Below are 27,947 nucleotides of genomic sequence, written 5' to 3' on the forward strand. Positions count from 1 at the left end.
ACCGTGGTTCATCTCCACTTAATTCTTTCTAACCAGAAAAAAAATGATGTGTGAGGCACTTTCCCACTCCTGAAATGTGAAGGACTCAGCCTTGCTCGTAGGAGATAAAATTTCTTTTATTATGAACATAAAAATTACAATTTTCATTCCACTTTTTTTTTTTTTCCTCCCCTACCCAGCGAGGGATTTTTCTCCTTGAAGAAACAAAAAAAAGTTAAAAAAAGATAAAACTTTTGGATATATACAAACATATACAGGGTGTGTCTGTACATTTGTCATTCTGTACAAGCAAGGCACCAGCAGAAGTGACAATGGCACACACAGAGGGGGTTTTCTGAGATTTAATTTCAGATTTTTTGGCAGGAACATCTCCATTTTCATTGAAAATGAAGAGCTTCTTTTTATTTTCCTCCTCCCTTGGTGATGGGGGAAGAGGGAGGATCCTTTTAACTGCATGGAGGTGAACTTGGGATTCTTGGAAGGTTGGACCAAACCACAGGAGTCTTTTCTCAAGGATATTTAACCCATATTTTGCCAAAAAAAATGCTGAAGGAAAATGAAAGCAAACCCCTCCAGAACCCAGCCAATAATGACAACACTCCCATAAAAATAAAGGAAATAAAAGGGTGAAATAAAGCAGGGGGGAAAAATCCCCAACTTCTGCTGATAAAAACACGTATTTGAGAGCTGATAAAATGCAAGAAGTGTGATCACTGCTGCCATCAGTGCAGCTTTGTTCCATTTTCCAGCTTCCAAAGAAACAGGGGGGAAAGGCAGGAACTCTCCAAGGATTTGAGCTGTGTGGAAAACAACAATGAACTGCAAAGGAGCCCGAAGCAGCTGTGACAGGAAAATGCTCTCAGAGCAGGGCAGGGTAAACACCACCACACTTGAGAGGTTTCCAGTCCCCAGGGCAGCTGCAAGGTGGGAATAAAATGTCCTTGGAGCTCTCTGTATTTACACTTCACTCCTTTACCAACACCTTCAGGTTACAAAAGAAAAGATTTGTTTGCTTTCACCGGCCAAGAATGCAAAAGGAAGAACCTCCCTGGGAGTTTTCTCTTTGTTAATACACAATCCTTGGATTTAAGGGTTGATGGAAGTTCCTCTTCCAGCCTTCCAGGCACCGACACACACACGATGCCTTTGTGTTCTGCTGGGAAGTGGGAGCAGGAAAATTCCCTGTGTCCCACAGCTCCAAATCCAAGCCCTGTGTCCTCCAGCTCTTCAGAAAATGAATCCTCACCACCGTGGAAACCAAAGTCCCCCAGACAATTCCCAGGTGGCTTTCCTGGACCATCCCAGCGAGCAGAGGGAAGAGGGAGCCCTGGGAAGCAGGATGGGAGTGGAGCTGACCATGCAGAGAGATCCCTCCTCAGCTGGATTGCCTCTCCTGACCCCTCCTCTGTGGTTCTCTGAGCAGCCACAGGAATTCCAGCTCCTCACCCCTCCTCTGTGGTTCTCTGAGCAGCCACAGGAATTCCAGCTCCCCCCTCACTTCTTCCTGCGGATTTTGGGTTTCTTCACGGGCCGCAGGTAGGGATTGTCGATGACGTTCTCCTCCCCGTTCCTGCTGCCTGCCAGGGAGCTGTTCTGCTGCAGCACTGAGGTGTTCTCCTTCTCGGGTCCGGAATCATCCTGGCACAGTCAAAAACAAGAATAAAAAACCAAAGTCAGGCTTAGAAATCCTTCTGCCCACAGAAGCTGTGGCTGCCCCATCCCTGGAAGTGTCTGAGGCCAGGCTGGAGCACCCTGGGATAGGGGAAGGTGTCCCTGCCCATGGGATAAGATTTTTATGGTCCCTCTCATCCCAAAGGATTCCAGGATTCCAAGTTCGAGCCCCAGAACCTGTGGGCAGGAGGGATAATCAACAGCCAAGCACACAAGGAGCTGCATTAAAGGCCAGGCCTCCTGGTTTCTAACACAAGAAAATCCCTTGGGAAGCTGGGATCCAGGGAGAACTCTCTTCCCTGACACTGAAATTCGGGATGTACTGAAAGCTCCTGCTCCAGCCTCGTTCTGCACTGAACTCTGCAGGGAGCTGAAGAGCCAGGACAATGTTTAGATCCAGTTCCCATTTCCCAAGAGACAAAGCCAGGTTTTCCTAAGCTCAAGAACCCTGACAGTGTTTAGATCCATTTCCCATTTCCCAGGAAACAGAGCCAGGTTTTCCAGGCTGAAGAACCACAATGATTTTAGTTGCCATTTCCCACCCACTCTGCCCATTTCCCAGGAATCAGAGCCAGAATTCCATGCTCAAGACCCCTGACAATGTTCAGCTCCACTTCCCATTTCCCAGGAATCAAAGCCAGAATTCCAAGCTCAAGACCCCTGACAATGTTCAGCTCCACTTCCCATTTCCCAGGAATCAAAGCCAGAATTCCAAGCTCAAGACCCCTGACAATGTTCAGCTCCACTTCCCGTTTCCCAGGAGGCACATCCAGGTTTCCCAGCTGCAGGAATGGCCCCCAGGAGCCCCCCCAGGGTGGCCCTACCGTGCTCATGTGCAGCGGGAGGTTCTCGGTGTCCGTCTGCTCGTCCTGCTCCGAGGAATCCGTCTCCTCCATCTGCTGCATTTCCAGCTCGGAGGGGAGCAGAGCTGTCAGGTAGGGCACAGTGAAAGGCCTGGCAGCAATCACTGGGATTTGGGAGAAGAGGACACACAGTCAGGAAGCTGGGAGAAAATTCCTCCCCTCAAAAATGAAGCACAAAGTTATAGAGATCGAACATTTCGCTGCTTCTGGGTTTGGACACGCTTCCTTTTCCTGCTGTTCCCAAGGATCAGGAAGGAAATCCTGATCCCTAAAAGATGGCAGTCTCTACTTCCCAATTTTCTGGAGCCTCTTTATGTTTCCAGCCAAGGACACAGCAGTGTTCCAACACAAAAATTCCTTCCTGAGCTCCACCATAAAATCCCAATTATCTGGGAAGTTGGGTTCCCCTTAAGGGAAGCTGTCAGAGAGCCTTGGCAAAGTGGGAATTCTCACCACTGCTCTGCAGGCAGAGAGACAGGAAAATTTCCAGCAGCAGGAAAATGGCAGAGAGAAGAAATTCCTTGTTCAGGTTACAGGAGGTGGAGCCAGGATTGGGATGAGCTTTGGATTCAGCCCCTCTCAGCCTTCACCAGGAGATAAAAGGGAGCTTTGAGGAGTTTAGGAGCAGCTTTCTGGTTTTCCTCCCCATTTGAACCCCCAAATCCCTCCTTTCCCGACCTTCCAGCACCTCAGCAGGGCAAACACCACAGGACAATTCCCAAACCCTACAGGGGAGGGGAAGCAGGGATGCAAAATGATGGAATCACTGACGTGGGAATGTGCTGACATCATCCTTGAAGAGGCTCTGGGTCTCTCCAGTCTTGGCCATGAACCGTGTGAGGGCCCTTTCCACGTCCCTCCGTTGGGAAGCCGCCTTTTCCCGCAGCACCTGGTAGTCAGACACCGGCTCCCGGTAGGTCTGGAGCAGGGAAAGAAAGGGATGGAGCAGCTCCACTTCCAAATATCACATGGATGGAGGAGCTGCAGGCTCTGCTCTTCAGTATCCACGGGTTTTTGGAGAGTTACAGAGGTCCAGCAGGCAGGAATCCAGGGATTTTGTGCTGGGAAGGGTCTGGGGGAAGGTAATGGGATGGACCAGGGAGTGGATAATGGGATGGGCCAGGGATTCTGAACTGGGAAGGGTCTGGGAGCAGGTAATGGGATGGACCAGGGAGTGGATAATGGGATGGGCCAGGGATTCTGAACTGGGAAGGGTCTGGGAGCAGGTAATGGGAAGGATCCCATCCCAAGGGATGTTCACAACCCACAAGCAAGGAATATTCTAAGCCAGGAAAAGCAGTATTTTGGATAAATGGCACCAGCACTGCAGTAAAAAAGCACCACTCCTGGAGTTCTGGACTTCAAACAGATCCCAACCAGCACAAAAATCAGGCAGAAATCCTGGGATTCTGCCTGATGTCTGAATGCCAAGGGATGCCCACAACCCACAAAGAAGGACTATTTTAAGCCAGGAAAAGCAATATTTTGGATAAATGGCACTGCAGTAAAACCACCCCGCTCCTGGACTTCACACAGACCTCAAACAGCACAGAAATGTTGTTTTCACTCACCGGTGTCTTGATGTAAGTGTGAGGATCTGGGAATTCCGGGAAATGGCCGGGAATGTGGGGCGGATGAGGCTTGTTCTGCCCAGCTGTCAGGGCCTTGGGAGTCACGGGCTGGTTTGTCACTGGAGCTGCAGTGGGAAACCACGGGAATCAGGGAATTCCTCCCGCCCAGGCTCACCCCAAAGCGCTGTGAGCCCATCCCAGACTCCATCCAAGGGATGGAGCACATCCCACGAGCTTGGGATTGGCATCCCAGAAGGCAAAAGGATCCCTTGGCCCCTCTGTCCTGCAGCAAAACCACCCTGAAGGCTCCCCCGAGTGACTGAGGTCCCTTCACCTCCTGCAGTGTCACCACAGGAGCCCTGAATTCCTGGCATCATCCCTCAGAAAGCTCATCAGGAGCTCTCTGGAAGGCAGCAGAGAAGAATTCCAAACTATTCCCAGCTCCCCACGTACGGGCAGTGATCACCATCCTCTGGGAACGCTTGGCATAGGCGGGAAGAGTTTCCACATTGAACCCTGGAAGACAGAAGAGAGAAACAGGAATCACTCCAGGAGTTTTTCTCCTGTCCAAATTCCCCTCTCTCCAGAATTTTTCCAACAGCTCCAAATTAAACAAGAAGGAAAACCACGAGCAGTGGGTGTCCACAGCAGCGGGCACCACCCAAATCCCAGATTCAGGGGCAGATTTCCCGATGCAAAAGGTGGGAAGAGTGGGAAGAGGGAGCTGCTCACCCATTTCCACGAGGGTCACCACGATATCCGAGAGTGTGGGCTGGGTCCTGGCTGTGTGCTCGCAGTAGGACTTGGCACTCCTCCCAATTTCCGAAATATCTGCGGGATAAAACCACCACCCGTTTAATTTGCAGTGATCACACATCTGTGGCAGCTCCAGGGATGGGAATTTGCAACAAATTTAGCAAGGAATGAAAAAGAACCCCTGGAATGGAGCACTTTGCAGGCTGGGTGTTTAAAGATGAAAAAATCACTGTTTGCCACAAGGGCAAAATGCAAATCTGCATCTAAAACATGAAAAAAAACCCCAGAATTGGATCATTTCTCGATTTCAGAACAATCTGTAGGTGAGGCTTTCAACAACACCCACACGGGAAGGAGCAGAGCTGCTCCACGAGAGCCTTCATGAACCAAATATCTGGAATTTTGTTTATTCCAGCAACATGGAGCTCCTGGGAGTATCTAATGAGCAACCACTCAGTAAAAAAAATACAGATTTCTGAGCTGGGATAAACAGAAATCCACAGAAATCTGCACCTCCAGTGCTGTGCTCCAGCCACCAACCCAACCTCCTCCTTTTCACAACGCCCTCAGCAACGATAAAACCGGGATCAAACCCCTCTGGAATCCCAGGGGAATCCTTGGATGAGCCATTGGGGGCACTCACAGCTCTGGATCATCTCGGTGAGAGTCTCCACCGCGGCTTTCTCGGCGCTCTCGAAGCCGGCCTCGGTGAGCAGCGAGCTGACCACCACCTGCAGCGTCCGGCGCCGTGCCAGGTGGTAATTGTCCGCAGGGGTGCCCGCCTGCTTGCTGCCTGCCCGCTGGAATTTCGGGAATGGTGCGTTAGGAGATGGGGAAAGGCATCTTGGAACCCGCCAGGAGAAGCGAGCAAGCAGGGCTGGCCCCAGAGCGGCTGGAAGGGACACGGGATGGGATGGGATGGGATGGGATCCATGGGATGGGATGGGATCCATGGGATGGGATTCATGGGATGGATGGGATGGGATCCATGGGATGGGATGGGGATGGGATCCATGGGATGGGATGGGGATGGGATCCATGGGATGGGATGGGATCCAGGGGATCCATGGGATAGGACAGGATCCATGGGATGGGATCCATGGGATGGATGGGGATGGGATCCATGGGATGGGATGGGATGGGATGGGAAACGGGATGGGATGGGATGGGATGGGATGGGATGGGATGGGATCCATGGGATGGGATCCATGGGATGGGATGGGGATGGGATCCATGGGATGGGATGGGATTGGATGAGATGCATGGGATGGAATGGGATGGGATGGGATGGGATCCATGGGATGGGATCCATGGGATGGGATGGGATTGGATGGGATGGGATCCATGGGATGGGATGGATGGGATGGGATCCATGGGATGGGATGGGATGGATGGGATGGGATGGGATGGGATGGGATGGGATCCATGGGATGGGATGGGATGGGATGGGATGGGATCCATGGGATGGGATGGGGTGGGATGGGATGGGATGGGATGGGATGGGATGGGATCCATGGGATGGGATGGGATCCATGGGATGGGATGGGATTGGATGAGATGCATGGGATGGGATCCATGGGATGGGATAGGATGCAATGGGATGCAATGGGATGGGATGGGATGGGATCCATGGGATGGGATCCATGGGATGGGATGGGATTGGATGAGATGCATGGGATGGGATGGGATGGGATTGGATGGGATGGGATCCATGGGATGGGATGGGTGGGATCCATGGGATGGGATGGGATGGGATCCATGGGATGGGATGGGATGGGATCCATGGGATGGGATGGGATGGGATGGATGGGATGGGATGGGATGGTGTAGGAACTCAGAGTGCCAAGAATATTTCTCTGCCTGTTTTTAAGGGTTCTTACCCCCCTGAACAACACTGTTTTAATCTCCAGCCTTGGAAGAAATTACCAATGGTCAGACAAGAACTAGAAAATGCAGTGGTGTGAATTAGGTGATAGACTACGATGTGAGATTGGCACAGGGTGAAAAATTTAGAGGTTTTGGGCTTCTCTTTGTAGTAAATAGATAAGAGTAAAAAATATCAAAAAAATATCAAAATTCTCCTTCTTCTACTACTCCATATTCTGCAGTAAAAGTAGTTTGGGATGACTGGATAGAGAATTCCACAGTTCCTGCCCGTGTTACTGAAGAATTGGTAGGAAAGTGAAAATAATGTACGTTTTTAGTAACTATTGGTTAAAATATCTTTAAAAGGCTGTGTAAATCTTGATAGGGAGGCCTCACTCCTGCTTTTCTGTGCTCTGTGCTGTACCTGGGTCACGCTGGTGGCTCTGTTCCTCTGATAAGACTTCATAAACAACTATCTGGAAGCATTGAAACTCAAGGAAAAGTCTGGGTTTATCTTTGAAACTCCTTGCAAGGACTTTTCAGCAAATTCTCTCCCATCAGGAGGGACTTGATTTATGGCACGGTTCCATTTCCAGGTAATGGAAGGGCTTGGGAGCAGGGACTGGGAAGGGTCACAGAGCAGGGGGAAGGAACATGGAGCAGGGGCTGGGAAGGGGCTGGGAGCAAATAATGGGATCGGGCTGGGAGAAGATAAAAGGAAAGGTCTGGGAGCAGGGGGAAGGGGCATGGAGCAGGGATTGGGATGGGCCAGGGAAGAGCAGCTCCTGGGAAGGGTCTGGGAGTAGGTAATGGGAAGGGACATGGAGCAGGGAGTGGGAAGGGGCTGGGAGAAGGGGCTGGGAAGGGTCCAGGAGCAGCTGGAAGGGACATGGAGCAAGGAGTGGGAAGGATCTGGGAGAAGGGACTGGGAAGGGTCTAAAGAAGGGACTGGGAAGGGTCCAGGAGCAGCTGGAAGGGACATGGAGCAGGGAGTGGGAAGGGTCTGGGAGTAGGTAATGGGACAGGACTGGGAGAAGGGACTGGGAAGGAACATGGGAAGGGTCAGGGAAGCAGATGCTGGGAAGGGTCTGGGAGCAGGGACTGGAAAAGGTTTGGGAGCAGGTAATGGGAAGGGTCTGGGAGCAAATAATGGGAATGGAGCAGGAGCACACTCCTGTACATTCACACACACACATGGGCATGTTTGTACATATATATACACACACATATATAGATATATACACATATATATATTTTTACACACATGTCCTTATAGAACCTCCTCAGACACTTTTGGGACGCGGCCCCTTTAAGGACTCACCCCCGCACTCCCCGCCCCGCCCCCGCAGCCAATCCGAGCGCACCATCCTCAGCCAATCAAAGCCCGCCTCCCCTCAGGCCCTCCGGCCAATCAGCGCCTCCCTTTCTCCACCCGCCGCCTCCGCGCTCCGCGGCCGGGCCGAGAGCTCCTCCGAGCCCCGGAGGAATCGGGCGCTGCCGCCCCGCCCGGCCCCGCCCGGGGATTCGCCACCGCGGCCCCACGCCCCGGGGATGAGCCGCCGTTACCGTGCCGGAGCCTCCGGACGCTGTGTCAGCCATCTTGGAGCCATATGGAGCTGTGCGCATGCGTCAGGTGCGGCGGGGCGGGGGAGGCGGGAGCGCGCGGCATTGTGGGAGCTGTAGTGCAGGTGGAGCGGAACGCGGGGCGTTGTGGGAGTTGTAATGCGGAGGCGGGGCAACATCTGGATCCTCCCGCCCCTCACATGTGGATGCCGAGGGGGTGGGACGAGATGAGATTTATGGTCCCGTCCATCCCAAACCGTTCCGGGGTTCCACAGGGCACAGGGACCGCGGGGATTTTGCCAAGTCGGCGAAGTGTCCGTGGACATCCTGATTTATGACATCCTTAGAGCTCGTTAATTCCGGGATGTCCTTGAGCCAGGGATGTACCTGTGCCTGCTCCACTGATTAACTCTCCTTTCTCACTGATTAGGCTCGAAAGCGCACAAAGACCCGACCTCAAAGAACATCCTGCCTTGAGATAACCATGATTTATTTTGCAACAAGGACCACAAACCTCCTGTCACAGCACCACGTTCCCACTTGGAAATGATTCACTAAAACCCCTCTGAAAGCCCCGTAACCATGGGAACAGCGAGGGTTTCCTGTTGAAAGCCCTGTGTACCCTGAGCTGCACCTCGGTGTACCCGAGATCAAAGCTCTGCTGTCCCCGAAGTGTTTGGGGAGGCCAGAACAGGAAACCACCAGGCTGCAGCTCCCACCCCTCGCTTCCTGTTCTAGCACACGTGTGGGACAGCCAGAACGCTCTGAGAGCCAATTGCTGAGCGTCAGAGAGGGGCGAAAAGCGATGTAAACAACAGCTGCCACGCCGGGAATTAAAGGTCCTGGGGCTGGATGGAAACACGGCTCCCTCACGCTGCTGGGTTTCCCCTGCAGGAGCAGCAAAATCCATGAAAAAGCAGGGAAATGAGGAGGCACGGGGAGGTGGAGCTGGATTGTTCCAAGCTGAAGCGAAGGAAACTTCTGGAGCAGCAAAGGTAGGAGGAGAAGGGGTGTGTGGGCTGACAAGGTGCTGTTGAGGGCAATCTCCTGCCTTTTGTGCTCTGGATTGTGCCAAGGATGTTGAATGTTCCTTGGGATGGATTTCTGGGGATCTGGCTGTGGTTTCCCTGCGGGAATTCCCTGCGGGAATTCCCTGTGGGTGTTGTGCGTGCCAGGGGTGGGGGACACGAGGGTCACCCCAGAGTGGGCTCAGGACATGGAGAGATGGAAACAACCAATCCTAGACTGGTTTGGGTGGGAAAGGAACTTAAAGCTCATCCCATTCCACCCCCTGCCATGGGCAGGGACACCTTCCCCTATCCCAGATGGCTCCGAGCCCCATCCAACCTGGCCTGGGACACTTCCAGGGATCCAGGGGCCCTGCAGTGGCTTTGAGAGCAGCTGGGACAGGGGGGACCAGCACAAAGGAGCCTTTGCTGAATGTCCAGGAATGTCACTGGGAGCTGCTGAGGCACCTGGAATGCTGTGTCCAGTTCTGGGCCCTCATGGCAAGAGGGACATGGAGGGGCTGGAGAATGTCCAGGGAAGGAGAGGGAGATGGGGAAGGGTTTGGAGAATCCTGGGGGAGCTGAGGGGGGCTCAGCCCGGAGAAAAGGAGGCTCCAGGGGAATTCCTGGCTCTGCACAGGTCCCTGGCAGGAGGGGGCAGCCGAGGGGGATTTGGGATCTTATCCCAGGGAACAGGGACAGGAGGAGAGGGAACGGCCTCAGGCTGGGCCAGGGGAGGCTCAGGGTGGAGATCAGCAGGAATTTCCTCATGGAAAGGCTTGGAAAGGGCTGCCCAGGGAGGTTTGGAGTGCCCATCCCTGGAGGTGTCACCTGGACGTGGCACTGAGTGCTCAGGGTGGGGATCGGGCACAGCTCGGACTCGATGATCCCGGAGGGATTTTCCAACCTCAACAATGCCATGATTTTATGATTCTACGAATCCAATTTGAAAGGGACAGAATTTGGAAGCAAAACCCTGCTGGCACCTTGTGTCCATCCCTGTTCCATGAGTGCTCCCATCTGGGATTTAGATTCCATTTTCCCACAGGCACAGAGAGTGGGGAGGAGTTTCCAGGATGCCAAACACCTCTCAGGGTGCAAATTCCAGTGGGGAATTTTCCAGAGGAAAGCCGTTTTAATCTCCTGTCCCTGAAATCCCACTGTGGCTTCCCAGAGATGTGCTTTGGATGGGGTTGGAGAAAAGGATCTTGTGTGGTTGGTTCCCTCCCTCTTTCCCAGGATTTCCTGGCTGCGCCAGCCCCGCTGCCAGCAGAGGGCACGTTGGGACCGCGAGATTCTGATTTTTGAGCCGCTTCCTTCAGAACCCAAATCACCAGCGCTGAATTAATGCCGATTTTCACCCCTCAGCTGTGAGGATCCCCCAAAAAATCCACCCAAACCCACCCTGCTCCCTCTTGATACTGAAAACTCCTCTGAGCCCCCCCAAATTCCTTGGATAACCAGATCGGAGGGGTTTTGGGGTGCAGTTTGACAGTGACAAACACTTGATGTGCTCCAGAAGCTGCTGCTGGGCTAGGAGGGAATAAACGGAATTTCTGGGAATGTTTGGGGTTTTTTTCCCCATGTGGACATTGGGTTGTGCCTTGCAGGAATGAGAACTCCAACATGGAGAGTTTAAAGCCATGGGACTGTTGGTTTTTATATTTTATTTGGAGTTTTGAGCCATTTTTTTTATACTTGAGCAATCTTATTTGTTTGCTAAAGTGTTATTCTTGGCAGTTGGTGGATATTAAAGACTCTGGAAGTGAAAGTCTTGGAGTTTTCTCCCTGGATTTGTTATTTGGAAGAGGAAAATCTGATCCAGAAAGGAATTCCCAGCGAGGTGTGGGGATGTGGATGAGCTCTGAGTAGTCCCAGCTGGAACTGAGACTTCTTCCAAAGATGCCACAGGCACAGAGAGTGGGGAAAAGCTTCCAGGATACCAAACACCTCTCAGGGTGGGAGTTGGGATATTCCAGGGGGGAATTTTTCCAGAGGAAAACTTGGAGAGGTTTATCCAAACCTCTAAATAACCACGGGGGAGAAGCCGCCTGCGCTGGGGGCTCTTTGATCCCAAAAATTCCAGCTGCTGGGAATGCAGGGCAGCAGGAAGTAAACAGGGAACTGGGCTCCTCAGGGCTGCAGCGTTCTCCCAGATATCCAGCTCCACCACAAAACTCTTTGGAGAGTGTTGGAATTCATCCCCAGGATGAGCTGGGGGGTTCACAGCCACCCCTGGCAGGCAGGAGACCCTTCCCAGGTATTCCCAGGGAATCCTGTGTGGCGTGGACACCCTTTCTGGAAGTCCTGCTCCATGAGGATGAGCCTGCAGCAGATCCCAGGAGCTGTCTCTGGCCAGATTGGAATATCAGAGATCTTTCCTGCTTTTTTCCCAGGATTTGATGGATATTTGCTTTGGGCTTTTTATTTTTTATTTATGTCAAATCTGTTCCTTCCCATTCCCTCAGCTCCTGAGTCAGGGCCACCTCTAATCCAGCAGGAATTTCACCCCCACCTCCCCCCAGCCATCTCCAGCCCCACTGGTGGCTCAGGGAATGTTCTGCTCCCTCCTGTCCCCCTGCCTGGAGTTCTGGGATCCAAAGGGATGAGGAGATGGATCCAAGCTGCTTTTTTATTTTTGTGTGGCTCAGATGGGAACTTTATTTTCTGTGGAAAAGCAGATTTGGGGTTGCTGAGGGAACAGAGGAGCTCTGCAGGTTTAGCTCTCTGCATTCCCCAATCCCCTCAATCCCTTGGATTTTTCCAATGGGAATGCTCCCCACCTGCTCCCTGAAGTGCAGAGGGTGACAAGTTCTCTGCCCAATGCCACCTGCAGATTGTCATTGTCACTTTGGGCTAAGTGCAGCCACTTTGGACGTGCCAGAGGCTGGATGGGACAGCCCAAGGCAATCCCTTGGGATCAGGGATGCTGGGAATCATCAGATCCCCACGTTCAGCAGAGCCAGGCCTTGTCTGGCCCAGCCTCTCCTGCTTTATTCGGGGATGGTGATGAGCTGGTCCCTTAAGGGATCCTAAAAAAACTGCTTGGAGAGACTCTGGGAGCAGGGACAGAGAGCTCTGCCTCATTCCTGGCATGGATTCCCTTAAGGGATCCTAAAAAAACTGCTTGGAGAGACTCTGGGAGCAGGGACAGAGAGCTCTGCCTCATTCCTGGCATGGATTCCTCACCAGAACCTCCCGGAATCCTCCTCTTCCCACTCATCCTTGACCAGGCAGGTGCAAAGACCACATTCAACTGCAGCAATCCCAGAATTATCCCTGGTTTTATCCACATTTGGCCGTTCTGCCCAGGGCCAGGAGCCCATCCCAGGTGCCTGCCTGGATTTTTCCAGGGATCAGAGGTGGGAGCCGGCAGGGGAAGCCACCTCAGCTCACAGGGGACAGCAGTGTCACCCATCCCTTCGGTGCCTCGCAGAGGGAGGCGTTGGTGGCCCCACGGGGTGACATCCTGGCCCCGGAGCAGCCACATTTGAGTGACAAAACCCCACTGTCACCACAGGAAACCACAGGCAGGGTGGTGCCTCCTCAGGGCAGGGGTGGGGGAAGGAATCCTGCTGCTCCTTGGGGCTGGGATGGGCTCTGGGCAGCTGTGCCCAAATTCCCTCCTGGAATGGAGCATTCAGAGCCATTCCTGCAGTAGATCCCAGGCTGGCTCTGCTTCAGAGCAGGGCAACGGGAAAGTTTGGGAAACTCTGGGAAAGTTTGGGAAACTCTTCTGAGCCGTGGTCGTGTGCCAGGGTTTGCTGATCCCAGCTGGGTTTGGGGTCCTTTCATGAGCAATTCCCAATTTCTGACGGACAAGGGGACTTATCCAGATGGTTCTGAGTCTCATCCATGCAAAAATCCTCCCAAGATGGACCGAGGGGGTTTGGAGATGCTTCCCACAGTGGGATATGGGGCAAATTCTGCTGTTGGGATTCCCTGACCAGAATAGGAGCCTTGGGGGATCTTTGGACCTAAAATGAGCTGGTTTTTGGAAGGGTTTGAGGGGAAAGAACTGAAGCAGCAGCAGGGTTTGCGTGGCAGAGTTGAGCAGCTCCTCGGTGTGACAGGATGGGTGACAATAACGGGGGTGACAGCGACTGTTGTCACCTTCTCTTGCTCATTAAATCTGTCATTTTAAGCTGCCGTCGCTTCTTAGCAAAGCACTTTGAGAAAATCCCTAAATCCGAGCTGGGAGGCTGATGAAAAGTCCCTTTTTTCTTCCCAGTGGGATCCTGGAAGTACAGAAGGAATCGGGATGGATGAAATGCAGGAAGTTGTGTGAACTCATTGGACCCTCTCAACAGCTCAAGCTGAGTTTAGAGCTTGGGTTAGGACTGGTTCTTGTTTGATCAGATCAGTTCCCCGTCCCCATTTGCAGATGAAATGAGGGTAAGGAGCTGATAAAAGATCCTTGCTAAGAACAAAGCCTGGAGTTTATTCATCTGTGCTCCAAAAAAAAAACCCCAGGATCTTCAGGGAAAGGGGAGGCTTCTCAGGAAAAATCCTGCAAAAGGCTGTGGGGAGAGGGAGGTTTGTTAAATCACTTGGATGCTGTTGGTTTTCTTTCAAGGACCTTTTTAATCCCCTCCTCCCTCAAAAAAATTGGCTTTTTAATGGCTTTTCTTGACTTCAGAAGGAGCCATGTCCCTAAAAATCATCCTCTCACCTCTTCCCGCCCAGAACTGAGCCCACAAAGCTCTGCAGCCTTTTTGGGGTTCTCTCACCCCTTCCCACTTGAACCCACAAACCCCTGCAGCCTTTTTGGGGTCATCACCCCTCCCCACCAGCCTGGCAGGGCAGTTTGGTGTCTCTGGGGGCTTCAGAAGCCACAAGGAGACACCAGGGCTGAGGCACAGATAGAGGGTGGCAGCAGCTGTTCAGGATGTGCCGCTGATTCCGGGACTTCTCCCGCCCTTTTTGGAAATCGAGGGGCAGGAGCGGGACAGGAGGAGAGGAGGGACAGCCCCGATAAAGTCCCCATGGATGGCAGCCCTGAGAGCCACAGGCTGGAGCTGCACCAGCTGGGAGGCCACGATAGGTCCTGTGCTGTCACCTCCCTGCCCTGGCCATGGGGACAGAGATCGTGTCCCTCCCTCCCTCCCTGCTCCAGCTCTTCCTCTCTCAGCTGCAGATTTCTCTGTAATTCTCCATCATTTCCTCTGGAAGTTTCTGGCTTGGCTCCACTCGTTGTCCCTCTCTTGTGCAGCTCCCTAGATCCCCATCCTAAGGATCCCTTTATCCCAGGAAATGCAATTTTGAAGAGGGAAAAGTAAGCAGAGAAAATATTTATGGATAAAATCTTGATCCTGGATCACATCCCTGGACATTTCCCTCAGGCCGTGTCCCTTGGTGTGAGGAATTCCATTTGGTGTGAGATTTGGGGGTGAGGAATTCCATCAGGCCAAGGAGATGCTGGTGGCACCCCAAAAACGGATCCGAGCAGGTTTTCCATGCTCTGGAACCCTCCAGCTGGGCAGGAAAGGGAAGAGGTCTGATATCCCCATGGATTTGGGGAAGAGCAGGGGGTTTTTAGCTGGAAAAAGCTCAGGAATACTGAGCTTTTCCCAGATTCCAGAAGGGAAAGTTGGCTGAGGGACAGAGCAGGCCCTTCCTCAGCCTCACCACCAGAGCAGGGTCTGTTTTGGGGGGAAATATTTAAAGATTGATAAAATCATTTCCCACGGGCCCAGCAAAGATCCTGCGGCTTCGGGGCACCCGGGGGGAGGTGGGGGTGGGGGGGCCAGGCCACGCTTCACGTGCACACAACTGTCACCTCTGTCACCCCGTGTCACTTGGGGCTGTTTGCCTCTCCTCTGTGACAGAGCAGGTCCCCACATCTGGCGGCGGCGGCGGTTGAACAGGCCCGATTTAATCACAGCCACACAGCGAGCAGGGCACGGGGGGACGGGGGGATGGCAGGGGGTGACAGGCAGGGTGACAGACGGGGTGACAGACGGGGTGACAGACGGGGTGACAGGCAGGGGGTGACAGACAGGGGTGACAGACGGGATGACAGGCAGGGGTGACAGGCAGGGGGTGACAGGCAGGGGGTGACAGGGGTGACGGCGGGTGACAGATGGGGTGACAGGCAGGGGGTGACAGGGGTGACAGGCAGGGGGTGACAAGGAGAGGGTGACAGGTAGGGGGTGACGGGGGGGACAGGCAGAGGGTGACAGGGGGTGACAGACAGGGGTGACAGGCAGGGGGTGACAGACAGGGGGTGACGGGGGGGACAGGCAGAGGGTGACAGGGGGTGACAGGCAGAGGGTGATGGGGTGACAAGGAGACGGTGACAGGCATGGGGTGACAAGCAGGGGGTGACACGCAGTGCGTGACAAGGAGGGGGTGACGGGTTGGCAAGGAGGGGGTGACAGGCATGGAGTGACAGGCAGGGGGTGATAAGCAGGGGGTGATGGGGGTGACAGGGTGACAGGGAGGGGGTGACAGGGGGTGACAGGCAGGGGGTGACAAGGAGGGGGTGACAGGCAGGGGGTGACAAGGAGGGGGTGATAAGCAGGGGGTGATGGGGGTGACAGGGTGACAAGGAGGGGGTGACAAGGAGGGGGTGGCAGGGGGTGACAGGCAGGGGGTGACAGGCAGGGGGTGACAGGCAGGGGGTGACAAGCCCAGGCCACCTGCTCCCCATCCCAGGAAAACCACAAAGCAGCGGGAAGGGAAGTGCCCAGCTCCCTCCTGGCAGGAAAATCCGACGGCTGGGAGCTGTGCAAAGCTGTCCTGCTGTGACAGGGACGTGGCAGGGCTGGTGCAGGCCCATGGAATGGGAAGTGGGACAAATCCCGTATTTCAGATCCCAGAATCCAGGGAATCTCCTCCCCCAGGTTGTTCCCCAAGTGCCTGGCAGGTTGCAGCAGGCTGGGAGCAGATCTTCCAGGAGCAGCAGGCATGGAAAAAAGGTGGCTGAGCTGGTGGTGCTGGTGTTAGGGCTCTGCTCCAGGGAAAACGGCAGGGAAGGTGCAGGAAATGGGGAAAAAAACCCCAAAATGGCCCTCTTTAGTGGCATTTTTCCTGCCTGGTGAGAAGGATGCTAAAATTGGAACTTCCCAAAGTGAAGTGAGGCCAAATCTGTCTTTGCTTTGTCCACCAAGAGCCACGGCGGTGCTGATCCATCCTCTGGGATGCTGATCCATCCTCTGGGATGCTGATCCATCCGCAGCTGTCGTTCCTCTGGGATCCCTGGGGGAGCTGGATCCCGTGGATCAGTGCATTCCCAGGCTGGCAGGACACAGATCTTTGCGTCACCGCTGCAGGAACGATTCCCAGAACGGGTGGAAAATACACAAAAGAGTGGGAACTTGGTTCTTCCATGAGAATGAGGATTTGGGGGGTTGGAATCCAGAACTGGGAATCCCCAAGGAGCTGGATCTTCCCAGCAGGAGCTGGATCAAGTGTTTTCTGACAGGCTGATGGCTTTTTCCAGCCAAACTTCCACTGGTTTTTCCCCATTTTCTGCTCACCCTTTGCAGCAGGTGAGCATTTTAACAGAGCTTTTCCCTCCATCCCCTCCTCTCCCCAGCCTGCTCATTGATAAGAGCAGGTTGGACAGGTGATAAGCCCCGAGATAAAATCCACATCAAAATAGAACGCAAAGGGCCAAAAAAAGCCCCCAAAGAGCTGAGCAAAGACACCAAAGGATTTGTTGGCATCCCCAGCTGGAAGGGACCCTCTGGAAAGGGTGGAAAGGGTTAATCCAGGGCTGCTGAGAGCCCCTGGAGCCCTTTGAGCAGCGGTTTTGAAATCTGATTTTCTTTTTTGCAACCCAGTGAGGTTTTTATCAACTTCCTATGCGAGAGCAGAAGTTGGATGGGTGCAGGGAGCCTGGTGCTGCCTTCCCTCCTCCTTGCAGCTGGTTGAGTGTGGCAGTGCAGGAGCCACAGCTTGGAAAAATGGGATCTTTTTGAGGGAAAACCCTCAAAATTCAAATATTTCAAGTGTTTTGTTCTATTTTTTTAGCATCAGCCCCCAAACCAGCCCTGCTGCTTGTGCAGCTTCACTGGGCTCATCTCAAAGTGTCCGTGGCCTGAATTCCTTGTGCCGAATTCCTGCTGGAAAGCAACAAAACAACACTTTGTGCCTCTGCCTGGAATGTCCAGGGGGTGAGACCTCCAAAAATCAGGCCCAAATGTTGTGGGCTTGGAGCCAAGACCACCTGGATCAGCATCAGGAGAGGTGAGGAGCAACAATCCCTTGGAAGTGGTTCCATCCTGCATTTCTCCTTCTCCTGGGAAGCATTTCCTGGCTCAAGCAGATCCCTGCTTCGTGGATGGGGATCTGCAGGCTCTAACCCAGCACTTTTGTGCAGTTTTTGTCTTTCTTTTCCTCTTCCAAGGGTTTTTCCCTTGGAAAAAGGCTGTTCCAAGCTCAGGTGTTCAGGGGCTGGTGCTCCCCAGCCCAGCTCAGGTTTCTGTGGGCAGGTTTTGGGTGGGAGCAGGGCTCAGATGGGCTCCAGGCTCACGGAAAGCACCTTCCAAACCAGCCCTGCTTGGATTTCTAGCCTGATCCAGAAAACAAATCAATAAAAACGGGAGCTTTGCCCTTTTTTTTTGATGTCTGATGGCTTCAATTACATCGACAAGCAGAGCCTGGATCAGCCTCACCATTGGAAATACCCCAAAAAGTCTCAGATTTTGCAGAGATTTCCCCAAATTCTCCATCTTCTCTTTATCTCTGCAATTTCCTATCATGCTGCAGAGGAGAGAGCCAGCCTGAATTTGGTGAGGGGACACATGTGGCTCCCTCCGTGGCTTTATCAAGGCAGGGAAAGATGCAATCCCAATATTTGGGATGCTCCAAACCCCGAGTGCAAAGAGCTGCAGGAGTCTCAGAGCAGCACCAGGACTGGGAAAATGTGGCAGCAACTCCTGCCAGCTCTGGGATGTGACACTCCTCAAACCTCCTGTGCCACATCTTTCAAGCCTCTCTTGCAGCTGCTTTTCAAACCTGGTGCAACCCTTTAAACCCTGTGAAAGCCGAGCTTTGCAAAGCTCGGGGTTGAGCCCAGAGCTCACAGGCAGCTCAGGACCCTCCCCCCCAGCAGAATCTCTGCTCCCTGAGCCGCCGTGGCTTTGCAGGCTGAGCTCAAAGCCTCCCCCAGACACATCCTCAGCACCTCAGCCAGGGCTGCAGGTGTGGGGTTGCCAAGAGATTTTGGGGGGGGGGGGGGTGCAAAAACTGCTCTGGGGGCACCCCTGGAGTTCTCAGCTGTGCACCCAACCAGCGGGGCCCTGCAGGTGAGCAGAGATCGTTGCTCAGCATCTATTTTCTCCCGCTCCACTTTCACTGGGCAGGAAGTAAATAAACACTTTTGAATGCTCTGAATGTGTTTGGCAGGTAAAAATAAATTTGTGGGGCTCAACGGGCTGAGAAAGGCTTTGTGGGGACCCCTTGAAATCTGTGGGGGCAAAGGCAGCCTTGTCTTTAAACCTTTTATTTCTTGTTGTCTCCCTGCCACCATCAGTGACAGGGGCACCATGCTGGGTGTGCAGGCACTGAGGGCTCTCCTGGCTCCATCAGGGCAGGAATTATCCAGGATTTTGGTGGTTAGAGCTGCAAAAATTGGGAATTCAGGGTGTCTTGCAGCATTTCCCAGCCCCATTTCACAGCAGAGCCCTGTGGGGTTCAGGCCGAATGCACGGTCCCTGTTTATAGTTAATAGGATATAGTTTATTACTTAGAATGCAGTTTATTTCTTGTTTCCAGTTTATTAATTAGGATAAGATTAATCTCGAGCAGTGTATCCCTGAAAAAGAGGGATCTCCAGTTTTTCTGGATGTCAGATTGAGCTGAGCACAGCTCCTGACCCCTTCCCAGGGCACGTTCTGGGTCTCTGCTTGGGGTGTTCCCAGCCAGAGCTGCCACTTGGATGTGTCCCCCTCCTTCAGACAGATCCCAAGCCATGTCCTGAAACAATTCCAGCACTTGGCATCACTTCCCAACAGCTCAGGAGCTGCCCTGGCAGGGGCCTGAGCAAGAAAAGTGCAAGTATCAATATCTGAGGTTATTTCCAGTCTCTCACACGCAGAGACTGCAGCAGGATGGATTTCCTGGAGGAAAACCGTGGGATTTCCATTCCAAACCCTGCACAGCTGCCTCTGGAGGTGCAGGCAGCTCTTCCTCACCCTTTAAGCTGCTCCATGTGCAGGGTGGTGATACCTCAGGGCACCCCTGGGGACAGGGACAGTGCCAGGGGCTCCTGGCAGCGCTATCGCTCCCTGTCCCTGTCCCCACACATTTGTTTGTCTCATTTCTCCTTTGAGGGCAGCTGGATTCTGAGAAACCCAGGCTTGGAGCTGCAGGAGCACAAAAAAGAAAAGAAAAAAAAAAGGACTTTTTGCTTTATCTCTGCCCTTTCTGGTCTCAGGGTGGTCACAGGGCCCTGATAACGCCGGGGCTGGGGTGGCAGGATTAGACACCGAGGTGCCACCTGCGAGGGTCTGGTGACAACCAGATGTGGCACAGCTCTCCAGCCACTGCTCCCCAGCTGCTTTCCCACAAAACCCCAGCCCCTGAGCGGATTATCCGTGTCTGGAAGGGCTGCAGCCGTTCCTCAGTGGGATCTGAGTGTCTCCTGAGTGCCCTGTTGGTGTGACACTTGTGGGACTGTGCCACCGTGGTGCCTCCAGTGGTCAGGTCAGGCTGGGCAGAAATCAGCCAAAGGATGAGGAATTTATGGGAAAGGGAGGCCAGGCAGCTGGATTGTTTCTTTAGGAAACGAGGCCAGAAGTTCTGCAAAGCCTTGGGTCCATCCTGATGGCCAGCAAGGAAGATTTTTGTGGGATGGGAGGAATTTTGCCTGCCCAGCTCCAGCGTGGGGAACCCACAGGCAGTGCCCCACAGGGAGGCTCCACATCCTGCAGCCTCACCCCAAATTCCCCTTTATGGCATCACAGCCCAGCCCTGCTCCTGCACAAAGCACGAAGAAAAACAAGGAGAGAGGGATTCACAGACACAAAATCACAGATTTCTTTTCAGGTAGAAAAACCAAGCCCTTTCCCAGCCTTTTGGGAGACAAACATCCTGTGAGCTTTGGGGTTTCTCTGAGGCCTCTCTCCCTGTCGAAGGACAGATCCCCAGCACGGATGCTGGCAGCCCCACCCTGCCCAGTGCCACGTCCTGGGGTGCCTCGGGGGCAGCTGGGGTGGAGTCTCTGATAGTTATCTTTGGAGATTCTTCTTCTTTTGTTTTTTCCCCCACCAGTTTGTTTTTTTAGCTCGCCCAATATTTAGGCAGCTCTGATCTGGTTTTTAATGAATTGCAGGAGTCTCACTTTGTGTGTTTCTTCTAATAAGGAGCATTTCCTTATTCCTGTTATTATTCCGTGTGTGGGAACCTCTGGAGCTCAGGAATCTCCTGTTGCTGAGCTGGGGGAGCTTTATTTACCACCGAGATGCTTTTACCCAAATCCAGTCCCACTTTACATCAACCCCGTTTCTTTTACATTTCTCCTGATTTAAATACAGTCACACCGAAATGGTTTCACCACCACAACATCCTTTGCTGGGTGGTGGAAGCAGCAAAGCTCTCATCTGCCTGGAGCCCACCTGATTTTGAGACAAATTCTCCCGAAATCCCTTTTCCTGTCGCCTGTGCCCACGCTCCAGAGCCAGCCAGGTCCTGTCCTTGTCCCTGCCCTGGCACAGCTCCCTCAGCCAGGCCAGGGCAGGCAGCACAAAGCAGGACAAACCCTTTGGCAGCTTCTCCCAGGAAATCGGATCCCACATTCCCCCCGCTTCCCTGGCTTCTCAGGCAGCTCCTTTGTCCGCCTTATCTCAAGTTTGGCACCTCCTGTGTGTGACAGAGCCCAAAAAAAAAACCCCTCAGATTTTGGGCTGAGGATGCTTTTATCCCCCTTGTAAAGCAAAAATATTCCCAAATCCCGGAGCCTGTGCCACCTCTTGGAGCAGGCAGGACTTCAAAGTCCTCCTGGGAGTTGTCACTACAAAAGGCAGCGCTCGGCTATGAAAGTCCCTAAATCCTGTCTGAAGCTGATTAATTTACACCGAGTTAATTACCAGGTGCCTTTCCAAGGGGCTGATCCAGCCATTCCACTGCACAATGTCATTTTCAGGGGGAATTCGATCCTTTGTTTCTGTGTTTGTGCAGTTGTTTTGAAGGCATCATCTCCCACCTGGGAATTTTCTACCATCCCGAAGGCCTTTATTACCTTTAATCAAAGAAAACCATTAATGATTGATCACCTAAATGTGGATGGGCTTCATGCCCTGGAAGTGCAGAATAAATACAGTCAATTTTTGAGTATTTTAGGGTACCTGGAGTGGCTGAATTCTATGGATCTCACTTGGCTGGAGGGAAACTGAGGCGTGGAGCAGCTAAATGCTGTGAGCAAAGCAAAAACTAGCTGGGAAATGAATCCCCAAACCCTGACTCTTCCCAGCATGGACTTTAAATACTGATTGCATATTTTTATTATACATCACATTAGTGGGGAAAAAAAAAAAAAACCCTCATTTTTCTCTCGGGAAAACTTGTTCAGGAAACCAGAAAATAAGAAATTGCCGTGCTGCTGAAAGCTGGGGCTGGTTTGAGAGTGGCAGAGGCTGCAATGAGCTGAGCCAGGAAGGCAGGAGGACCTGCCCAGGGATGATTTGCAAGAACCGTTACCGGGGCTGCGGTTTCACCTCTCCTCCGCTGCCTCTGAGAACCCCCCTGGCCCTCCAGACAATATCCAGGCTCTTTCTTGCCCTGTCCCCCTGCCAGCAGCTGGCATGGCAGGCCCCAGAGGAAGTGGCAGGAGCCAGCACTGGCTGTCAGCTCTCAGCCCCACCAGCTCGGGCATCGCTCGGGGCACCGGGAAGAGCGAGGTGGGAGCGCTGCTCCCGATGGGAAAACATTGCCATGGGCTGTGCTGGTGTCTCCAGGAAACCTTTCAAGCACTCCCAGCCCCAGCAGTTTGCTCAGGAGACCCAGATCTCCTTCCTCTCACTGCTGCTGCCAGCAGAAAGGGCTGGTTTGTTGGGGTTTTTTAAAGCAGAGTCTGCTCCTGGCTCCGCCGGCGCCGGGCACGGCTTTTGTTGGGAATTTAAGCCCTTCCGCATCGGGCTGCGCCTGCTCCGGGGGCTGAGGGAGCCCCCCAGGACCCCAAACCCAAGTGGGGACAGCAAAATTGCTCTTCACCCTCGTGCCCTGGAGCTGCTCCGATGCCCTCCAGCAGTTCCTGTGGAGCCAAGGATTCGGGGGGCTTTGGCAGGGGGTGCTGGGGCTGGGAGACACTGCCAGGGTGTCCCTGTGCATGGCATGAAATCCCACGTGGCTGCTTGAAGGGGGGGCAGGAGGGAGCCTCTTGCAGGGTAAACACGGCCAATTTTAGAATTCCACACCTCTGCAGCGTCCGGCGGAATTCTGTGGATCTCCTTTATCCGTGGATCTCCTTTATCCGTGGATCTCCTTTATCCCATTTGGCTGGAGGGAAACTGAGGCCTGGAGCAGAGAAATGCTCTGAGCAAGGCAGGAAAGAGCTGGGAAATGAATCCCTGCCTCTTCCCAATGCGCACTTCTCACTGTCAGCATCGAGAACGGATTTTTGTTGTACATCCTGTTATCCAGCAGAGCGGGAAAACGCAAATTATTCCCTCTGGGAAACTTGTTTGAGACACCCAGACCTGTGTGTTGTGTCTGTGGCCAAAGCTGAGCTCTGGGCAATCTTCATCCAGCCTGGAAAGGAGGGGCAGATTCCCAAATCCAGCCCCTGCTTCTTCCACAGCCTGGACAGAAAAACCCCGGTGTGCCTTTGAAATTCCAGCCCTTGATGCAGCTTTTACTTTCCCCTCCTTATCCTCCCTTTTCCTTCCTCTTCCTGGCTCTGGGATTGTGAATCTCCCTGGTTTGTCTCTCTGCCTGGGCTGAGAACTCAAAATCCGGTGCCAAATTTGACTTTTGCCTCTTCTGAACCCAAGAAACCCCCGGAGCTCTCGGGTGGGAGGAGAAAGGATTCCCTGAGCTTCCCATCCTGCACCCTCAGGGCTCCGCCTGGAAATGGGAATTCCTTGGCTGGATCTGCCCCTGTCCCCTCCCAGATTTGTCACAGAGCGAGCACAGCAGTGAGGTTCATCTGCTTCCCCCGCTCTCCTCCCATCCTGTTCTCTCCTGGGAAAGGTCTCCCTCATTTTTTTCTCTCCTGGGAAAGGTCTCCCTCGTTTTTTTCTCCCCAGGGTCACTGTAACAGGTTCAGCTCGGCCAGGCTGCTCCAAAACTCAGCAGGAAAAGCCAAAGGAGAGGCTCCAAAGATTCCTGGTTCCAAAGTCACGTTGGCAGGACAAAGGCAGCGCCATTCCAGGTCAGGGAACACCAAAGGGAGATCGCTGCTCCCGCCAGGCCACGCTGACCCGGCCGTGTGGCCTTGTCCCCACGTCCCCCAGGCTGTCACATGCTCCTGATTCCCTCCAGCAGGCAAGGATCACAGCTTTCCAGGGATCACTGAAATCATGGAATGCTTTGGGTTGGGAGGGACCTTAAAGCTCAGCTCACCAGGGACACCTCCCACCATCCCAGGCTGCTCCAAGCCCCATCCAACCGGGCCTCGGACACTCCCAGGGATCCAGGGACAGCCACAGCTTCTCTGGGAATTCCATCCCAGCCCCACCCCACCCTCACAGGGAAGAATTCCTTCCCAAATCCCATCCAACCCTTGTCCTGCCCCAGCAGGTTGTGTTGGGCAGTTCCAAAGGGGTTGGATCCCACGGATTCATCCCCGTGTGTGCAGCCATCCCGAGTGGAGCACATCCCGCTGGATTTCAATCCCGGGAATGCAGCCGGCCCAGCTCCCAACACCTGCAGCTGTTATCCAGATGTTCACCCCGGTTTGGGCTGCCAGCCCAGCTGGGCAGCGGTGCTGGGGAGCACAGAAATGCCCTGCGGGGCACTCGGGGCTCAGCCTTGGAGGGGAAGGAAGTTCAGGGTTGAAATTCGGCTTTGAATTGCCACAGCCTGGTCAGAGCCCGGCTCTGCTGGGGCACCGCAGGGCAGCTGGCTCCTGCCTGGCTCCTTTCTCCTCTCTTGCACTCCCTTCTGACTCCTTCCTTCTCTTTTCTGACTCCTTCCTCCTCCTTTCTTCTCCTTTCCCTCCTTTCTGACCCCCTTGCTGACTCCTCTCTCTTTTCTCCTCCTTTCTATTCCTTTCTTCTCCCTTTTACTCCTTTCTGCTCTTTCCTGACTCCTGCCTGACTTGTTTCTCCTTCTTTCTGCCTCCTTTCTTCTTCTTTCTTCTCCTTTTACTCCTTTCTGCCCCCCCATGACTCCTTTCTCCTCCCTTCTGCCTCCTTTCTTCTACTTTTTACTCCTCCCTGACTCCTTTTATTCCTTTCTCCTCCTTTTATTCCTTTCCCCTCCTTTTATTCCTTTCTCCTCCTTTTATTCCTTTCTCCTCCTTTTATTCCTTTCCCCTCCTTTTATTCCTTTCTCCTCCTTTTATTCCTTTCTCCTCCTTCCTGCCCCTTTCTCCTCTCTTCCCAGGCTCACATCACTCACCCTGGACAGGGAATGATTCTCCCAGGAGCCCTGCCCAGCCTCCAGCCCCGTTTACACCCGGCTTAAATCCCCCCCTCCCCACCCTGAGCTCAGCCCATCTCTCCCCTTTCCTTCAAGCTGCCTCTAGCCACGATTTTCCTGCCTTTTTCCCTTATGGAAAACGTGGCTGGATGCTCCCACATCCAGGTGCTGCTGCAGCACCCCCATCCCACAGTGGACTGAACACCAAGCTCAACTTCCAGCATTTTCCTATTCCTGAGCCCTCCAGCAGGGCAGGGCTGCTCCTTCCTCCAGCAAATCCCAGGAAATTCCCTTTGTGCTGCTCCTCCGAGCAGCCCTGAGCTCCTCACATCAAATAAAAAACCAACCTGCAACCCCAAATTCTTCAAAAAACCCAAGCCCATCTGATGTCCCCCGCAGGCAGCGAGATCAGGGCAGGGCAGGAAGGATGGACAAGGGCAGGGGGGTGGAGAAACAGCTGAATTTTCGATGTAAAATATCAGGGCAGCCTGGGTTTTCTTCGCTATTTGCATAATTGGTGACCACAGATAATCCCCTGAAATGACCTAAATTTATCCCAACCGGGGGCTTTCCAAGCCCAGTTTGTTTCCTGAAATTGATTGGTTTCAGCTTTGCATTTTTTTTTTTTTTTCACAGTCCTTCATTTCTTTCTCTCTCTCTCTGTGTCTTCCCCAGCTGAGTTTGGCTGGTTCGAAAATGCTGATTTGGGAGCCAAACCGAGCGTTCACCTGGGGATGGCTCGCTCTGGTTCCGAGTTTGAGTCAATGAAAATGTGATTTCATTTGAGATCTCCTCGGGAAAAGGGAACTGAGGCAGCCAACAGCTGCGAAAATGACAAATGAAGGCAAAAAATTTCTCATCAAAATCAGGTTGAAATGACACTGAGCTGCCTCAGGTGACCTGGGCTGGCTCCTCTGGATTCACATCTGGCCCAGCTGCTCCAAAATTCACACTGCAAAGCCTAAAAAAAAAATCACTTTAATCTGATGATTTTTTTTTAATTTTACTTCTCAATTTTCTACAAAATCACGAATTTTCTCCTAAATTATTTGCCAGAAGACGCAGTGAATCGCTGGCTCAGTCCTGGGTTTAAAAGGTCTCTTTTCCCCCATTCTCCCTCTTTCCAACCTTTTCTTTGCTCTCTTCTGGAAGTCACTTCAGCCAAGGGCTCCCCTACATCCATCTCTTCTTTTCCTAGAATAATCCTGGTTAAGGAACTCGGGAATAAATGGATTTATACCCCAGGAATGCGGATTCTTGGATACCAATGTGAGGGACAGAGCATAAACCCAAACAGCAGCACCAGTCCCGCTTTTATTCTGATTTTGATTTTTAGAGAAAATTGGGCCAAACTGGGCCAAAACCTGCCCTAATAAAGGGATTTAAATCAAGGAAAAAGCTGTCTTTTGGAATATAAAAGCTTAGATGAGCAGGGAAGGGCTGGATGAGCAGGGAAGATGCCTCAGCCACAGGCTTGGAATCCTGGAGCCACCACCTGAGATGGCCCAAGGTGTCCCTGTGGTGTCCCTGTGGTGTCCCAGCATCGCCTGCTCCTCCTGGCACAACTCCATGGAATCATGGAATGGTTTGGGCTGGAAGAGACCTTAAATTCCATCCCACCCCTGCCACGGGCAGGGACACCTTCCAGCACCCCAGGGTGCTCCAAGCCCTGTCCAGCCTGGCCTTGGGCACTTCCAGGGATGGGGCAGCCACAGCTTCTCTGGGAATTCCATCACAGCCCCTCACCTCTCTCCCAGAGCAGAATTCCTTCCCAAGATCCCATTTAAACCTTCCTTCCTCCATCCCCTCTTGTCCTTGTTCCCCACGGATGGACCCTAAACTGGGCCAGCCCCTGTCCTGGCCACTTGTGACCACCACAGGCGGTGACACTTTGCCAGCCCTCGTTTCCCTTGTTCTTTCCTGCTGGGAATAACTGCAAAATCTAGGATAGGTTTGGGGAGTTTTAGGGAAAAACAGGTGGAAAATATGACAAATTAAACGAGCTCCTCAAAGCTGAGAGTGTGAAACGCTGCCCTGGCTCTTTCCCACCGGGTGGGAGCTGGGTGTCATTTGGGGTGGGGGATTTCCTGCAGCACTGACAGCTCTGGGCTCGCTGGATTTGCTTTCCAAGCCCTTCAAAGTTTCACTCTGATGTCACCGGTGACGCCCTGGTCGCGCTGTGACGAGGGACAAGGAGAGGGCTCAGCTCTGGGAAGGTCACACTGGATGGGTGGGAAATACTAAATAAAACCCAAAGAAACTGGTGGGGAAAAGGTGCTGCCTCTTCTCCCAGGAAACAGGCACAGGACAGAGAAGAAACGGCTTCAGGGGGAGCGTCAGGGTGGAAATCAGGAGGAATTTCCTCATGGAAAGGGTGCTCAGGCCTTGGAAGTGCCCAGGGAGCTTTGGAGTCCCCATCCCTGGAGGTGACAAGGTCACACTCAGTGCTCTGGGCTGAGCGTGGATCAGGCACTCGGTGATCCTGGAGGGATTTTCCAGCCCCAACAATTCCAGGAACGTGGATGAACGGCATTAGGCTCCATCCCAGCCCGCGTGTGCCACCAGCTGCCACCAGCACCGGCCCCACATCCGCGCCGCCCTTTGAGAACTGCCGGCCGCACTTTTCACCTCATCGTCAACATTCCCAAACAACGATCCTGATTTTATGATTCAGCAAAGATCAACAGCACCAGGCCGAGCTCCTGGAAGCTTGGAGGCCACTGGGTTTTGGTTTTTTTTCATTTTTACTCCCAAGGAATTTCCTTTTTTAACGTTGCCCTGCTCTTGGCCGAGCCAGGAAGCCGCCTATCTATGGCCAGCAGCGACCAAAATTTGGTTTTCCTGGAATTTTCCCCCCTTTCCATCCGCACACCCATGCACAATGGGCTTTTTGGGATGCCTGCAGTCTGTAATTTTGCCTTTCCAGCCTGCTCATGCGGCTCGCAGGGGCACCGCTTCTGCCCAGTCATCATCTGCGAGGAACATCGGCTTGTGCAACGTTCCCTTCCCCCCACAACCCCCCCACAAACACCGGGAACAGGAGGAAACCCAGGAAGTCTCGGTGGGGAGGGGAGGGGAGAAAAAAGTCCTGAAACTTTCAATTTCCAAAGACACAGCCCCAA

At 53.2% G+C, this 27,947-nt stretch overlaps 1 protein-coding gene and 1 long non-coding RNA gene across 2 annotated transcripts; one reads left to right on the forward strand and one right to left on the reverse strand.

Annotated features, from left to right (window-relative positions):
• Positions 1-441: 441 nt before the first annotated feature.
• TAF8 (TATA-box binding protein associated factor 8) lies at positions 442-8,353 on the reverse strand. The gene is made up of 8 exons (XM_039565495.1): positions 8,294-8,353; positions 5,505-5,661; positions 4,838-4,936; positions 4,559-4,621; positions 4,106-4,230; positions 3,306-3,453; positions 2,496-2,638; positions 442-1,638 (listed from the first exon to the last, which is right to left on the reverse strand). Exons 1-8 carry the CDS (start codon positions 8,351-8,353, stop codon positions 1,495-1,497), a joined length of 939 nt encoding a protein of 312 aa, XP_039421429.1. The 3' UTR covers positions 442-1,494.
• Positions 8,354-9,196: 843 nt separating this feature from the next.
• Positions 9,197-21,194, forward strand: LOC120411284. The gene is made up of 2 exons (XR_005603666.1): positions 9,197-9,285; positions 17,275-21,194. It is a non-coding gene; the product is annotated as an uncharacterized LOC120411284 (long non-coding RNA).
• The last annotated feature ends 6,753 nt before the right edge of the window (positions 21,195-27,947 follow it).

This window comes from Corvus cornix, chromosome 26, assembly GCF_000738735.6.
Source record: "Corvus cornix cornix isolate S_Up_H32 chromosome 26, ASM73873v5, whole genome shotgun sequence".
Classification (NCBI taxonomy): Eukaryota; Metazoa; Chordata; class Aves; order Passeriformes; family Corvidae; genus Corvus; species Corvus cornix.

What these genes read in the sequence shown, in the direction of transcription:
- TAF8 (XM_039565495.1), bottom strand. Translation starts at nt 8,353, where the DNA reads ATGCGCACAGCTCCATATGGCTCCAAGATGGCTGACACAGCGTCCGGA. An exon ending in CGTCCGGAGGCTCCGGCACG is followed by an intron (nt 5,662 to 8,293) that starts GTAACGGCGGCT and finishes CCGAAATTCCAG; the next exon opens with CGGGCAGGCAGCAAGCAGGC. An exon ending in TGATGTCAGCACATTCCCAC is followed by an intron (nt 2,639 to 3,305) that starts GTCAGTGATTCC and finishes CCCAAATCCCAG; the next exon opens with TGATTGCTGCCAGGCCTTTC.